Source organism: Rhagoletis pomonella, unplaced genomic scaffold, assembly GCF_013731165.1.
Source record: "Rhagoletis pomonella isolate Grant_MI unplaced genomic scaffold, Rhpom_1.0 Rhpom_scaffold_00012, whole genome shotgun sequence".
In the NCBI taxonomy this organism is placed as follows: domain Eukaryota; kingdom Metazoa; phylum Arthropoda; class Insecta; order Diptera; family Tephritidae; genus Rhagoletis; species Rhagoletis pomonella.
In genome coordinates, this window is record NW_023458566.1 from 23,125,291 (window position 1) to 23,138,623 (window position 13,333).

A 13,333-nucleotide genomic window follows, 5' to 3' on the forward strand; every position below is an offset into this window, starting at 1 on the left:
GATTCTAATGAATTTGAAAGTATTTTTGGTTATTTACATGAGTGAGCTGAGTGTGTTTACATACAAAATATGCAAAAATTTACAACCAAAATTTGGAGGTTATGTTGAAGTCCTGTACTTTTCAATGTTACTCTCGCTCTGAGCGAATTTTTATTTCTTGACAGTTTTACTACTCCGAGTCCGAGGAATACGGGATTGCACCTATTATTTATCAGAAGCATTGTCTCTTACACATTGAAAAAAAGTAATAAAAACTCTAAAAAAGCAAAATCGCTACTGCGAAATAATGATTTGAAAACCTGCATAAATTCAAATCCGCATACAAAGAGACCTAAGTGTATATGTATCTCGGTAACCGTTCTACCAATTTGTACGAAACTCGGCATGGTTATTGTGCTTGCCACATAGAAGCAAAACGTTGAAAATTATTGAAATGCTTGAAACTTCAATATTTTGAAATTTAAGGACGCTAATTTACTCAAAATCGATACACCCCGGCGACTTACCATGTAGCTGTAGCTTTCGGAAAGGTGAAAAACATATATTTAATACTTGCGCCGGGTATTTAATGTTCGGCTCCGCCCGAACTTAGACTTTCTTACTTGTTTTTTAATTAAAAAGAAAATATCTTGGTAAAATTACCTGATCCGGAGAAACGGTATACAGATCCATAATATACGACCCAATATTACGTGTCTCGGCTTTTTTTGGGTCATTTCAAACAACAAAAAACCCGCATTTTATCCACTTTTATCCATTTCGAATCGATTTTCGGTTTTTTGCTGGCTGGGTATCTACTTGTTGGGTTCATACCTACATACGTACCAAGGCATATCAAACAGGTAGTATCATTAGAGTAAAAACAACATCGAAAGTGTCAAAAACTGTTCTGATTTTTGAATACAAAAAATATATAAATTTAAATTGAAAAAAAAATAAAATAAAAATTGTTGCAACTCTCTTTCTTCCTAAATTGGTTTGCTTCTCGAAGCATTGATCCATGCTGTGCCAGGCCCAGTTGGGCGAACTTTCCAAAAGCTGCCATTCAATAGTAGTTTTGTATAGAAAAAGGTTTCACATGCAAATAGATTTTAACAAATCAGAATTTTTATAAGAAGGAATTAAAATTTTCTTACATTTTCGAGACCAAATAATTTGACAAAATAAAATCAAATCAGCTGCTCTACTGATACTACCTGTTCAATGTGTCTTGGTGCATATTAACATATGGGCATTTCCCAAAAAAGGTAAACCGAAAATGCAAGTAAATGAATTTAAACGGCTTTATAACTTTATATTTCGTATTCAGATGGCGAAAAGAGGTTTTGAAAACGGGAAACTGTGGAGAGAAGAACTAAAAAATTAAATAAAAAATTAAATTTAGTATGTGTTTGTTACTAGTAAAAATATTGTATGGGGGGAAAATCTGTCGCGTCCGACATGACGCGTCCCTTACCAGATTTTAATTCAAAATTAAATCAACAACGAATTGCTTCTGATTAAAAATGAATTGGTTGTGACGGTCCATAATTAGACTTTATTTAAAAAATGTTTAATAAAGGAAAACCTTACACGATTCGCAGAGTTTTGCTTAGTTTTAACATGTACTCTGAAATCACTTCTGTTTTTGTCGCGTCCGTTATGCGCTACTTTTCATCGATTTTCTCGACTTCAGTGTTCCAAGCGCACCTAGTTTTTTGTCAACCAAAGGACGGTATAAAAGTTACACAACAGCAAATTTTTTTTACAAGTGACTTCAGTTTTCGTATGATTCATTTAACTCTAAAGTCGTACGAATGTCGCGTCCGTAACCCAGGAAATACCCATATGTGTTATTCTACTAATTCATAAAAAAAAAACGAATTAATAGGGGAAGGTAATTTGTTTAACTAATATTTTATGAGATATGCCACCTTTGTTCACTCTATTTCAGCACGTAATCATAAATTGAATTTTTATATGCAATTACTAATTTAAAAGTCTTTGTTGGGGGATTAAAAAACTTGTGCAAAAAAACAAGGAAAAATCGTATATAAGATGACAGTGTCCATGTGAATCTTCAAAATGGTTATCTCAACAAATATATAAATATAGCATGGAGATGAGATAAAAACGACGTCGAGTCACAGCGTAGCGTAGAAATGTAGAACTAATTTGTCGAACCGCGTAAAAACAGTAATTGGGACATTTAAGAGCTTACCGTGTATTTAAAAAATGGATCAAGTGCAATTTTGAGTTAGGAACTTATCAGAATTACATAGGTGGCACATATGCACCTCCAACAAGCCATCTGGTAGTTCTCAATCTTTGAAGGTGCTATCAAATTAAGGCTGTTACGAGTTATCTATCGGCCACTCGCAGGCCCTGACGTTCTTTAGTCCATCATTATGATACTTAGAATGTAAGTTTTGGGTATCAATTGGGTTAAGGTATTGGAGGTGCTCCTTTGACTAAGCATGACTGGGAGTTGTTTCCTAAGCTGGACCCATCTAAGCTATCTAAGTCCAGTGCTGTATTTATCATGGTTGTGTTGTTTAGTATACGCAAACGATTGAGGCCATTCAAAGTAGTGGAACCGCCTCCGCCTCCGCCTCCAATACCGTTAGAAGCTGCGAAACTTGAATCTACGCTTTCGTGTGCAACAAATGACGCACTAACTGGATCGTCCAAGTCCAGATCGTCATTTAATAATGCGGACGAAATCATTGCACTGGTTGGTTTAATACTTTGTTGTGCTATTTGTTTGTGCTGTTGTTGGCTCATTTGCAATGACAGTTTATGCTGTTTCTGCTCATCCATGAGGTTTGAGTACACATGTAAACTGGTGTTGTTGCGATCTTCATTGTCATTGTCTTTAGCGTCTGTTGCTTTTAATCCATTAGTGTCGATTTGTGAGACATTGCTGTACATATTTTCGGCTTGTGAAAATAGTTTCGCCAAATTCGACTGTTGTTTCTCACCACTAGTAGTTGGAGTGTTTTTCGCGAACTCTTCAGAATCTTTCATGTCAATGTTCACCGAAAGGTCTGAGATGCTCGCTCCCGGCGGATAATCGGGCGATTCTTTATCCAAGCGTTCAATAGCCGAAACACTCGTTGGTAATTTGGTTGGGGGGCTATTGTCAATATGGATGTTGGTGCTGATCGATCCACTTTCTGCGCGAAATAAGTTACTATAGCTGCCTGAGCGATTTTGGCGTTCTCGAGCCTGACTTGTAGCAGCGATTGCTGCTACAGCAGCTACAACCTCAGTTTTGCCAACTATCTCGACAACATCTTCGCTATGGCAGGCGCTAGAATCAACAAAATTACTGATGACATTGTCACCTTCGGAAGGATTCGAGATTCGAGTGTTCGATTGGGCACCACGATCTTTATGGTGTCGAAATTGACGTTGCATCTGTGCTGTTTGTGTTTGCGGTATTATGTCCATTTGGGAGAGGGGAATTTCGTTGTCAACTAAGTGCGCAAGACTATTGGAGTTTCCTGTAAAACATTTGTTGAGCAAATATGATAATAATATATTAATATAATAATATGTATGTGCATGCAAATATGTTATGTATGTATGTGTGTGTGTGTTATGCATATGTACATACTAAAACATTTGAAGCTATTCATTGCGTGTTTTTTTTTTTTTTTTTAATTTGTTTTTAATTGATATACATATGTATGTAACTATAACAATGCAAAATAAAATGTAGAAGCTAACATTAAAAAATAATTACAAGAAGCAAAATGTTCCAAAAAAGCCAGTCAAATCCAATTAATGATTGGAGTACCCCCCCCTCAAAGAAAGGGCCGAATTCACAGTGGCAAGCGAGTTTCAACCCACATGCCCTTATATTTAGTTAAGTAAACGCTTGTTAAATTTCAATAATTTTTGTGAAACGAAATTCACATTTGCAAATCGTTACCTGAACTGCAAAATGCCGTAACTAGAAAATTTGTTTGCATGAAAGGATGGGGTACTTGTAGTTCGATGAAATGCATCATGATTATGAAAAGGGAATTTCGGACGTTTTGTTAGTTACAGCCTTTTGTAATTCAGGTGACAATGTGGGTTACGGCTTTTTGCATTTGAGGGGACGACATGTACACAAAAATGTTGATCTTTCGAAGCTGTATAATTTCATAGTTCAACTCGTGATTTAACTACGAACCCTAAATCAATGTCCAATATTTATTATATGCAAAATAAAAATAATTTTAATTGACTGGCCTTTTGCTAACTGCGTACCAACCACAGCTCTCTAGGTGATTGTAACGGAAAATATGCATCACGTTAAACTTTCGTAAATATGTTACAGCTGTGTACCTTACATAGAAAAATCATAATTAACTTGATATTCATGTTCATAATTCAATAACAATAAGAATAACGACGGTACGTATTGCAAAATTAACTGTGTATGTTTTCGACAAAATTTTAAGTATGTAACCCAGTGAAAGAATTATATGTGCAATAGTTCAACTTCAACTAGTTAAATGAAAAACCAATACTAGAACTTTGATGTTTTTTCCCACTAATTGTATTCATTAACTCTATCAAAAGAATATAAAAACAAATTTAAAAAAAATATACTTTAGTTTATAACAACATAATTTAATTGTACCATTATGTTGTAATTTCCGTAGAAAATATTTACATATACATTTGCAAAGAAACAAGTTTTAGGTTACCGATAATTTAAAATAAAGTTTTGAAGATAATTTTATTTGTTGGTATTGGATTGTATTTCTATTGCACAATTTTATATTTTTCTTTACGCTTTGTGGCATATATTTTACCGAATTTTTTTAGTAAAATTTATATTATTTCCGTCTATTTGTAAAGTTTGGTTTATTTAAGTTTCAACACGTTATCATTGTGTTTTGAAAAAGTAAAAATCGTGTTGAGAAGTACATCCTAAAAATTCGCCAGTGGTATTAATGCGCATATTTGAAGCTAGTTACTCTAAAAGAAGGTATTTTGTTCCATGAATAACGATTTGGTTGTTCGCACGGTATGAAGGACAATGTTTTACCGCTGGAACTTTCAAATATCGTCAGTCGAAATTAACGAAAAATTTGCCATCTTAATGCCCAAAGTATGTTTTTTTCTTCTGGATATTCATTTTTTCCAAAGTCAAACGATTTTATTTGTTTTCCAAAGCTATACTCTGTTTACTTTAAATCAGAGATTCCTTTCGCAAAGTGCAAGGTTTGCCATTGAAGCCGAATGAATCTCCAATATTTATGGTGGGTTTTGAAATTTTTCCTACAAAATTTGCAATTTTTGTTATTTATTTCTTCACCCTAAGTAGCAAAACTGTGTTTATTATTTATTGTGAACTTTTACTTGTGACAGAGAGAGATTCAAATATATTTAAATTTTTTTACGGTATCTCATGCTGTTCCTAGTAGCTAACCTTTAGATATGTCATTTGCATCACTCTTTTGGGGTTGTATAGGGCCACCAAGCTTATGTATTTCCATAGTCGTCGGGATTTTTATAGGAATTTCTTATTATATTCTGCTGTCCGAGATTACTTCAACAGTTAAGTAACTACTTTTCATGCCACAAAAATTCATTCCTGTTATATTTCCGTGCTCTTTTTCCGATAATGCAATGCCACGGGATATTATTGGCCATAATATAACTAGGGAAAATAATAAAACGGTATTTATTATGGGAATTAGGGATGTAAATTTTCGGGGTTTTGTCGATCCCGGGATTTTCGGGATCTGAAAATACAATCCCGGGATCCCGGGATTGTCCCGAAATTCAGGTAAAAGTGCAACACATCTGTGATCATCATATTATAGTATTTTAAATCAGATTGACGTAACAAAAAAAAGCACAATTTATTGTAATTCATTTACATATTTATTAAGGCGATAAATCAGTATTTTCAATCAACAAAAACAAACATAAAATTTGACAAACATATATGTATGTATGTACATATCCTCATTAATTTATAACATAGTTTTTGTACTACAAGTACAAATGCATATACGGTCACTCCCAGAAATATTTTGCATAGATTTTTTTTTGCAATATTCAGAATATTTCCCATGGTATTTTTTTTGTTAATTTAAAAAAATATATAGATATGTGCAATTCTGAAGTTGCTAAAACATCCCGTTGATATTTTATAAATTATTTTTAGCACAAAAAAATTCGTTATAAGGAAGAAAATGCCCAACATCGTCAGTAAAAAAAATAAAAAAATCAAGGGAGTTTTTAGCAACTTTAAAATTGCACTTTATTGCATTAAATTGGATGGGCTATAAAACTGCATAATAGAATTTTTTGTAAAAATGATGATTATTAAGTTTGATATTTTTATGATAATTTGGTGAACTTAAACCAACTTTCTCTAAAGTGTGAAATTTTGATTTACATGATTTTTGTTGTAAAATGAGCTATATATTTTTTTTTAATTAACAAAAAAATACCATGAAAAATATTTTGAATATTGCAAAAAAAATCTATGCAAAAAATTTTTGTAAGTGACTGTATTTGGTACAGCAGTAACTGCCTATGTAACTATATAAAATTTTTTAAATCACTGTTTGAGATCAATTTAAGATATTATCAGAATATTTAAGTAATAATAAAAAAATTAACACATTTAAGTAAAAAATAAATATATAAGTGTATCACCTATTCCATTTTGAGCGAAGCTAAATTATTCCTTCTTTTGATGGAAATGCGATCTTAAAGAAATTATAGCATTAAGGGTTGCAAAAAATTCTTGTTTTGCCCTTGAGAGGGGATATTTGTGATAAAAATTTAATTGGCTAACAAAAAAATTGTTTCCAGCAATCCCGGGATTTAAATCGACTAATCCCGGGATATTCGGGACTTAAAAAAGACCCGGGATTGGCATCCCTAATGGGAATAGCTTCTATATGTTTAAGTTTTTACCACACATTTATTGGTGTAGATTTATGTTGAAAATTTTTGACACTGGAGCAGGCGGAAGCTGAATAGCTCATTTTGCACATATAATTATTTCCTATTGAATATTAACTACTTATTGTTTTTGATAACGGTAGTTGAAATTATAATGGAACATCAACTTAACACAGGGCTATTATAATAGAATATAATATTTTTCTCTGCGCTACACCATAAATAAATAGATAAATAGAATACAGCAGCAAAAAGTTTTACCCTTCTTTCATAGAGCGAAATCGAGGAAAAACATATAATTCTTTTACTGGGGTATATATGAACGTTTGGCGACGCATTTCTAAAAAAAAAAAAAGAAGCTACTAATTTCAGTCTTTTGTTGACACCTTTTAAAAAGCATGCACACTAGTTTCTATGTACTAGGCGTATTCCTACATTTGTATGTAAAATGAGTTTATTGCCTAAATGTTTAGCGTAAATTTTAGACACAGTGTTTACTCTCTCACCAAGGTTCATTAAACTTGGTTTTCGATAATAAGTATTATTTTCGATAATGAGTATTATTTCATTTGGTCCAAATAAATACCAAATACAAAAACACAAAAACATATACATATGTCATAAATATGTACAAGGGAAGAAAAGAAAGGAGAAAATATAAAATGCATAAAGTAACTTTATGTACCTCAGCTAATGAATGAAGAAAAAAATAGTTATTGTATACATATAAGTACACAAATAATCAATAGTCGATCGAATTTTAAACTGTGAAGCGATGGAAATGTGAAGATAAATATGTACACATGTGCTTATTTCAGGTAAATTTGCAACTTTGATTGAGTATGTTTTTTACCTTCCATAAACAACGAAGTCGCGAACATTGTCTCATTTTCAGGGCTCTTGTTGTATTATTGATATTGAAAATATTTTTTATACAAATCCAAATGCACATATATGTATGTATGTATATTTAGATGCATTCATCTTTACTAGGCTATATGGCCTATATATATATATAATAATAATAGGGCTACACTATTCACAAAAATATATTACTCATTTACTTCAATAGCGTCATAGTCCAAATAAATGCAAAAATTGAATTAAGTACGCAGAAATTACCGCTACTTCTTCTTCCATGTTGAGTTGAAATTTCATAGCGGTATCGATTACCAGTATCTCACTAGAACAAAATAGGTGCACGGGAGTATTTCTCGGACTAAAACGAATAAAATTGTCAAAAAATAAAAATTCGCTCAGAGCGACAGAGTACCATTTAAAAGTATCGTTTCGACGGACGAAATTCGCACAGCGATTTGGTTCTGTTTATACTTTAACACTGAAAAGTACGGGATCGCTTTCTAGTAAAAAATGGTAACTTCTGTCAACTTCAACAGTACCTCCAAATTTTGGTTGTAAATTTTTGCATATAAAAAAATTTTACATAGAGCACTTTGCGAGTGAACTAAACCAAAGGCATTATAAACCGTATAAACTTATAATTGTATAAACCTTATAAATTAACTGTCAAAATTTGTATGGAAACTCGTTTACACATTTCTGATAAATTTCTACAGCGAAAAAAATTTTGCACGCAAATCCAACAGCAACGATGTGATCCTAATAGAGATCTGGTTCAATTTATTATCCGTTCCGTTTTGTTTTATTCACTGATGATTTGGCCGCACAATTTGGTAGCAGTGACAAATGAATTCATACACAAACTGATATTCATTCCGCCATTGTTTCTTTTAACTTGCTTTAAATAAATCGCCATTTACTTGGTGAGGTCATTTCCAAAATTTCTTAATCCTCATGCTAGTAGTATAAAATTACTAATACTGAGCTGGATAACACAAAGAAAACATGACTATTGTCGCAAGTGTAAACGAAAGGAGAGTATGGGGCGTTCATGTAACAGAGTGCTTAAATTTATAAGATTATCTGCTTGATAAAGTTATCGGTTTAGATGAATACCACTATTATGTTTATCTCGAGTTTTGCCGTTTTGAGTCATGACCCTATTGCAGTAAATGAGCGATATGTATTTAAAATCTTGAAATTTACAACATACACATTCATAACAACCACAAAAAAAAAACATCTTTGCAAAACTTCGCGAATTAGCAATTTTAGATTTTAATACAGATTCGGAAAGAACTTGAGGCTAATTTTCTCTTTCCGAAATAAAATCGCCGAAAAAATTTAAAATTTAAATAATTTTTTTTACAGAAAATATAAACTTGCAAGAAATCTGCGGGTTAGTTTCATTTCAAAAGATATTTTTAGGTCACTAATTATTTTTAAAGAACAATTTATTCCTAAAAGAACTAGATTTCAAAAAAAAAAATTATGAAGTTATGGCATTTTTAATATTTGTATAATAGAGCGCGTTACTTTGTATGGGAATTTTTTTGACTATGCGTGTTTAGCACAAGCAAATTTGCCGAAGAAACCATGGGTCTAAAATCAATTTGGAGTTTGCCAAATTGCGACAATATATTTTGCTGTAGTGTCATAAAGAAGTGCTTAAATTTTGTATAACAACATCCTATAAGAGGTTTTTTAGTATGAGGAATCCATTTATGCACTTATATTTTTCTTAAAACTTCCACCAGATAGTGCAACAGTGAAAATTTTCCCATTTTCTTCGAAACCTATTTTCGCAATTTGGCAAACTCGAAATTGATTTTAGAACCATAGTTTCTTCGGCAAATCCTTCTATGCTATACGCGCACAGTCAAAAAAAAAATAAATAAAGTACCCGCCCATGTCCATACATACATACATACATGCATATACAGACAATTTGACATTTTCTTCATTTCAGGGGAATCACATTCAGTTGGAAGTCATTTGCTCTTGTAATTTGGAACGAAAACCCGTCATCCCGTGTAAAATTTGTAAATTTATTACAGTGAAAACTCGATATAACGAAGTCAAAGGGTTGATAAAATTCTTCGTTATATCTAAAGTTTAGTTATATTTATAGAATAACAAGACCTCGATACAAAGAAAAATGCACGGTTTTGGAAAGAATTCATAAAAACTATTGTTTGGTTTTTTTTTTTTTTTTTTTTGTAACCTGACTCTAACCGTCAACATATTCCGAAGGTTTGCATGCTCGAAATTTCTCGTTATATCTATGGAACATTTTATATGGAAAATTTCTCAACAACAATGTCTTGTCAGGGGACTGAGTTATTCGTTGTATCGCGGTTTGTTATATCGAGCTTTCGCTGTAATTTTACCTAAGGTGAGGTTGTGTAAATAAGGGCAGAAATTAAAATAACACTGAACATAGCACAAAGCTGAAAATGCTTATTCTCCAAACACATAAAATAATTTGATAGGGGATGACGAAAATTCGTTCGAAAATAGGCTGACTTCCAAAACGTATCAATACAATGTTTGGAAACTGTTATACTGCGGTATTCAAACTGTTTGTACATATATGCAGAGTTGCGACACATTGCAACCATATACATTGCACATTTTAAATATTCAATATAGCAATGGACAATTCTTCTGAATTTTCCATATTTAAAACACCAATGCTAATCAATAACAAACGAAGCATCAACTTTGTTTCTGATGCGCTGATTGCTCACGCGATACGTTTCGATAAATTATCGGCTGCGTTTAGGAACAGTATAAATTGTCAATATTTTGTAGTTCGACGTATTTTGTAGTTGTACGTATACAAAGCAATTGACGTTTTGGAAGTCAGCCATACGTAAATTTTTTCGAATACTGTGTGGCGTTGTAGTGCGGGTAAATTAAAAATTGAACCTGTGATCACTAAATCGTTTTCTTCACTTGTAACCGATGGAGTGTCGGTATCATTTTGTATGGAAAAGAAAATACAAAATGACCAAACCAAAGGCAAAAACAGAAAACTGAAACCAAATGAAACCGATTGTGAAGGTGATCTAATAAAAATACGCGGAACAAAATACGACAACATGATTGGGCTAGATGCTGGGTGTCGGCTCATTTTAGCTGGCATCCAGAACAATGTTCCTGTGAAAATCAAAAATTCGTACTATCAACACCTTTGTGGTTTCTATTCTCGCAAAATAAAACTACATAAATATACAAAAGTTTTCACAACAAAAATAGAATTATCGGCGAATTCGTCAAAATTTGAAGAATACTGTAAATTTGAACATGAGATACTAGAACAAAAGCAACGAATTTTCTGGCAAAGAAAGGTGGCTCGGCTGAAGTTGAAGAAGTACATTTGCCGACAAAAAGCCTGCAACCAAATTGCGCAACAACTGGTACCAAACAAAGAAGAGAAAACGTTAATCTGCATCGGATCAACAGAGATTGCTGCGAACTCGCCAATACGCGGACATGGGCGTACACCAAATCGGTTACTAATCGCAACACTCAAACAACGGCATGCATATATTCTGATGGTTAATGAATTCAGAACAATCAAACTTTGCGCAAAATTTTACAACGTAAACCTGACGGCCAAATCGCCCCACAGGTACCAATTTTGCCAAAAATGTGGTCATCGACGTAGCAAGAATGAAATTTAGGGCAGCTGTTCGTTTGACACATTTACTAGAATTTACCAGCAAAAAATTCTCGGACTAAAACTGGTAACTTCTGACAGATAGAGAACCGTATTTACTCTCTTTTTTGTCCTCTCAATAGTCAGAGAACCAAGTACGGGATCGATTTCCAGTAAAATCTGACTGATTCTGACTATTTCTGACTAGTCCGGACTCGTACGGGATCGCAACTAATGATTCCAGTCGTGAACGAGCAACTCGTCACGTAAAAATGCATATTTCGGATTATAACAGTCGTGAACGTGTTGCTCGTCTCGTTATTCGTCACGACTGTTACAATCAGTGTTGCCACGGACAATTTTTTTTCCTATCAAAACTTCCTACCAAGACCAACCAAAACATGCCAAAAAATTTTAAAATTTTAGTTAGATAACACACCATTTAGTAAAACTAAAACATAGCTAGTACAATAAAAACAAATTAACTACCTATAACAATTCATTTTACTGTACATACAGACTTACACAAAGGTTTGTCTCTTTGTACATATGTACGTATCATTATTATTACTATTATTATTATATTTACGTTGTAATCACTCCAACCCTAGGCTATTTAAGAAGTTGAGCACCTTGTAGGGCGCCATCTTTCAAATTTTGAAGAACGCAATCGTTGTCCAAGGTGTATCAGTCTGCTATTTATGGCACGTGGACAGTCACATAGAATATGATCTGGGGTTTCCTCCACCAGCTCACAATAGGCAAGGGACCATGCAAGCGCATTCGTCCCAATAATAATACCCAATTGTTAATTTAACTATTTTTTCATCGCAACTATAATTTATAGGTCCGCCAAAAACCCACAAAAACCGCGAAAAATGCAATGGGGAGTCCAAAAAAAATACCGTTAGTATTAAAGAATGTTTAAGTAAACAATTGGGTTTTATTACTGAAAGTCGCCTGATGAGAAACAGAGTTTTCTGATCGAAAAATATTGATTTTCAAGAATTCTATACCAATTCTACGAAAAATTCTTTTTTTTCATATAAAAATACATGGAAAACTTTGAGCGCTTCGACCGACCTCCAAATATTTTTTGAGGGTTATACTTTTTTCGATATAGAACAAGGGGGTGAGAGCATTACAATTCCGGCTTTACTGTTTTTGGACCACCCTAATATATATGTATACATACATTTTAGTTTTTAGGCAAAAACAAATTTCGATACTTTTAACACAGTTCGGAGCGTTTTGTGAATCAGCAAAATGTTACCAAACAAATAAAATACCCATACGAACATTTGTGTATAAATATATAGATTGTGTGAATGGCAAAGTAAAACCAAAAAAAAATTTAAGCAAACGGTTATAACTGGCAAAACGGTAGTGGCCAAGATTTACGGTAACGTGCAAAAAATTCAAGTAAATGCAAATCAGAATATTTAAATAAACAATTAGAAAATTTGCTAACGAAAATCGCCAAACTATACAAAAAAAAGCTCATTTTTAGTTGAAACATAAAAACAAAAAAAAAAACAGAACTCCATTAAATACATATTTGTATGCAATTATGCAATTATATACTACCAGATAAAGTAAACGTTACAAATATCAATATTATCTAGTAATTCGCAACTAACTGTTATGCAAGTATAGATTTCTTTTTTTTTCTGTGTTATATCATTTGGAAAAACTTATTATTTATTACAAACCAACTCACCCAATCTAGTGCGTTTCATGTTTTGATTGTTTTAAGCGCGTCGCGGCTTATTACGATTTGACTCGACATTTATTTAGAGCGAAGATTTTTTACAAAAGATTTAAAGTTATATAAAACATGGCGACGTGAGAGGACGGAATGCAAAAATAACGAGAAAGAGACAGAGAATAGTTACAACGAATATA

General features: G+C 32.8%; 1 protein-coding gene across 1 annotated transcript in view; it reads right to left on the bottom strand.

Annotated features, from left to right (window-relative positions):
- Positions 1–1,131: 1,131 nt before the first annotated feature.
- The window catches only part of LOC118748137 (palmitoyltransferase app), a 43,274-nt gene continuing 31,072 nt past the window's right edge, over positions 1,132–13,333 (bottom strand). Inside the window, exon 9 of the mRNA XM_036482460.1 lies at positions 1,132–3,485. Within this exon, the coding sequence (XP_036338353.1) occupies positions 2,425–3,485 (1,061 nt within the window). The 3' untranslated portion in view covers positions 1,132–2,424. The remainder of the gene's footprint in view (positions 3,486–13,333) is intronic.